Raw genomic sequence first — 2,270 nt, 5'->3', positions numbered from 1 at the left:
GCACGCAGCACGCGGCAGTGAGAGGCCTAGACGCGCGACAATTAGCCGTTGCGGCGCTCGGTCGGGAGGGGAGGGGACACCCGGGGGCGGGATGCATGAATTACCTAACGGTTTCGGTCGAGACATGCATAGCTGCTGGGCCCCCGGCGGATAATGCGACACTGTAGTTTGTCCGTTCATCGGTTTTCTTTTCTCTTTCCATTATTTAGCTTTTCGCTTTTTCGCTGGCTGGCTGGCTGCACCCTATCCCCATCAACATCCCCATCTCATCTTAGTGCCTCCCGATTATACCTACACCACGCACGGCTATTTATTTGGTTTTCTTTTTTCTTTTTCCTTTCTTTCCTTTCTTTCCTTTCTTTCCTTTCTTTCCTTTCTTCTTTCCTTTCTTTCCTTTCTTTCCTTTCCTTTCTTTCCTTTCTTTCCTTTCTTTCCTTTCTTTCCTTTCTTTCCTTTCTTTCGTCTTTCGTTCCTTTTCTTACTTTTCTCCCGAGGGTCCAGCGGAAGACGGACGAACGACACGATAAAACCAAAAACAAAAACAAAAACCATGGCACTGGTCAGCGGTCAGTGATCAGTGGTCAATCGAATCACCGAATCACCGAATTGCTCTGACATATCTACCTATGCCATCCATCAACACGCGCATCGTTATGTACGTAGGTAATGTTTCTGGCTGGAGCGCGAAATGTTTTGTTTTCTGTTTTGCTGTTTCCACCGTTCTTGCATATGGATTTTCTTGGTGGTGGTGGTAGTGTTGGTGGTGGAGGTGGTGGTGGTGGTGGTCGAGAACGAGGTGAGGTGAGGCGCCGGGGTTGTTTCGTGAGGAGACGATCGGTTTTGAAACCCCACACCTCACCTGGCACTGGCACTGCACTAGTACTGGCAGGGCTGGCAGTGTTCTATCTATCTGGCGGTGGTCTGTGGGCCGACCGCGAGTAACTAGGAGCCAACCGTTGACGTCGGATCCGTTGAGGGGATGTCGGTCGGTTGACTTTCTGGAACACGACTCGGCGCCGGGACGTTTCTGCTCTGGCTGGGGGTGAAACACCACACCACACACCACAACACACACCAGACACCACACACGACCGGGCGGCGCGGCGCGGCGTGAGGCAAGGCGGGTGGCTTTGTCATCATCAACGCGCGCGTGGGGATGAGATCGCTGTCGCTGGAAACGTCACCTGCAGTCTGTCTGGAGACCCCCCCCCTCCCCCCAGCGCAGCGTGCTCACAGCTCCGCTGCTGGCAGCTGTCCCCATCATCATCATCGTATGTAGCATACCCACCCACCTACCAGGATGAGTGTCTATGCAGATGACCGAAACGGCGACTAGTCGAAAGAGGGTGGGTGGGTCCGGTCGCTATTCTACAACGAGTAGAGAACGGTAGAGAACGGTAGTAGTACCGAGACACTCGGTGAATATCAGTTGGCAGTTGCTGCTGCTGCTACTGCTGTTGCTGCTGGCTGTGGGGGTCGCCGTCGGTGATGCTGCTGCTGCTGCTGCTGCTGCTGATGGTGATGAGGATGAGGATGAGGATGATATCCGGGTCGGGATTAGGATGGATATTAACGGCGCATTCTCTGCCTACATACTGTGTGTAGATATATGGAGGTGCTATAGGTAGCAGCAGCGATCCAGGTTCTTGTGATAAGATCCACTCGATAGATAGCGGGCGCGATGCGGTATGTAAGACCAGAGGACAGCGAAGGGTTGGTATGTACATATCTTCATACGGCTGGCCGGTCGCCGGGTGGATGGCGTCGATGGCTTCGATGGCGATGCGCAGTGAAGAGGCGTCCAGACATCTCACCACTGCTGCAGTTTCGAAAAACCTTCCTTCACATGGAGAAGAGAAGAGAAGAAACAAACGCTGGTAATGGGAGCCCTGCACATAGGTAGGGCGCGAGGAAATATGTATGTATCTACTAGGTGGACTACCAGGTACCTCCCCGACCACTGACTGCGGCTAGGTAAAGTAGAGGACCTACTATACTCCGTCCCTCGATCCATGTTGGAGTACCTACTACCTATAGCCCCGTTTGTCCACCACCACCAACACCACCACCACCACCACCACCACCACCACTTCCTCGTTAAGCCTCCAACCGTCGTCGTCGAACCGTCGTAACTACACACCTACATGAGTATGTACCAAAGTAGGTGAGTAGGACGACCGAAAAGACGGACCAGACGCTGTTGAGCTGGCTGGGGTTCCGTAAGGAGGAACTTGTTGGGTTCAGTGTAGAGTATAGTATAGTACGGTACG

General features: G+C 53.2%; 1 protein-coding gene across 1 annotated transcript; it reads left to right on the top strand.

The window, feature by feature from the left end:
* Positions 1 to 437: 437 nt before the first annotated feature.
* BZA05DRAFT_412219 (uncharacterized protein) lies at positions 438 to 1,166 on the top strand. The gene has a single exon (XM_051485072.1). It carries the CDS (start codon positions 667 to 669, stop codon positions 940 to 942), a length of 276 nt encoding a protein of 91 aa, XP_051335149.1. The 5' UTR covers positions 438 to 666; the 3' UTR covers positions 943 to 1,166.
* Positions 1,167 to 2,270: the final 1,104 nt, after the last annotated feature.

Source organism: Tricharina praecox, assembly GCF_024521635.1.
Source record: "Tricharina praecox strain CBS 144465 chromosome Unknown BZA05scaffold_39, whole genome shotgun sequence".
Classification (NCBI taxonomy): domain Eukaryota; kingdom Fungi; phylum Ascomycota; class Pezizomycetes; order Pezizales; family Pyronemataceae; genus Tricharina; species Tricharina praecox.
This window is presented reverse-complemented; position numbering and strand designations above follow the sequence as displayed.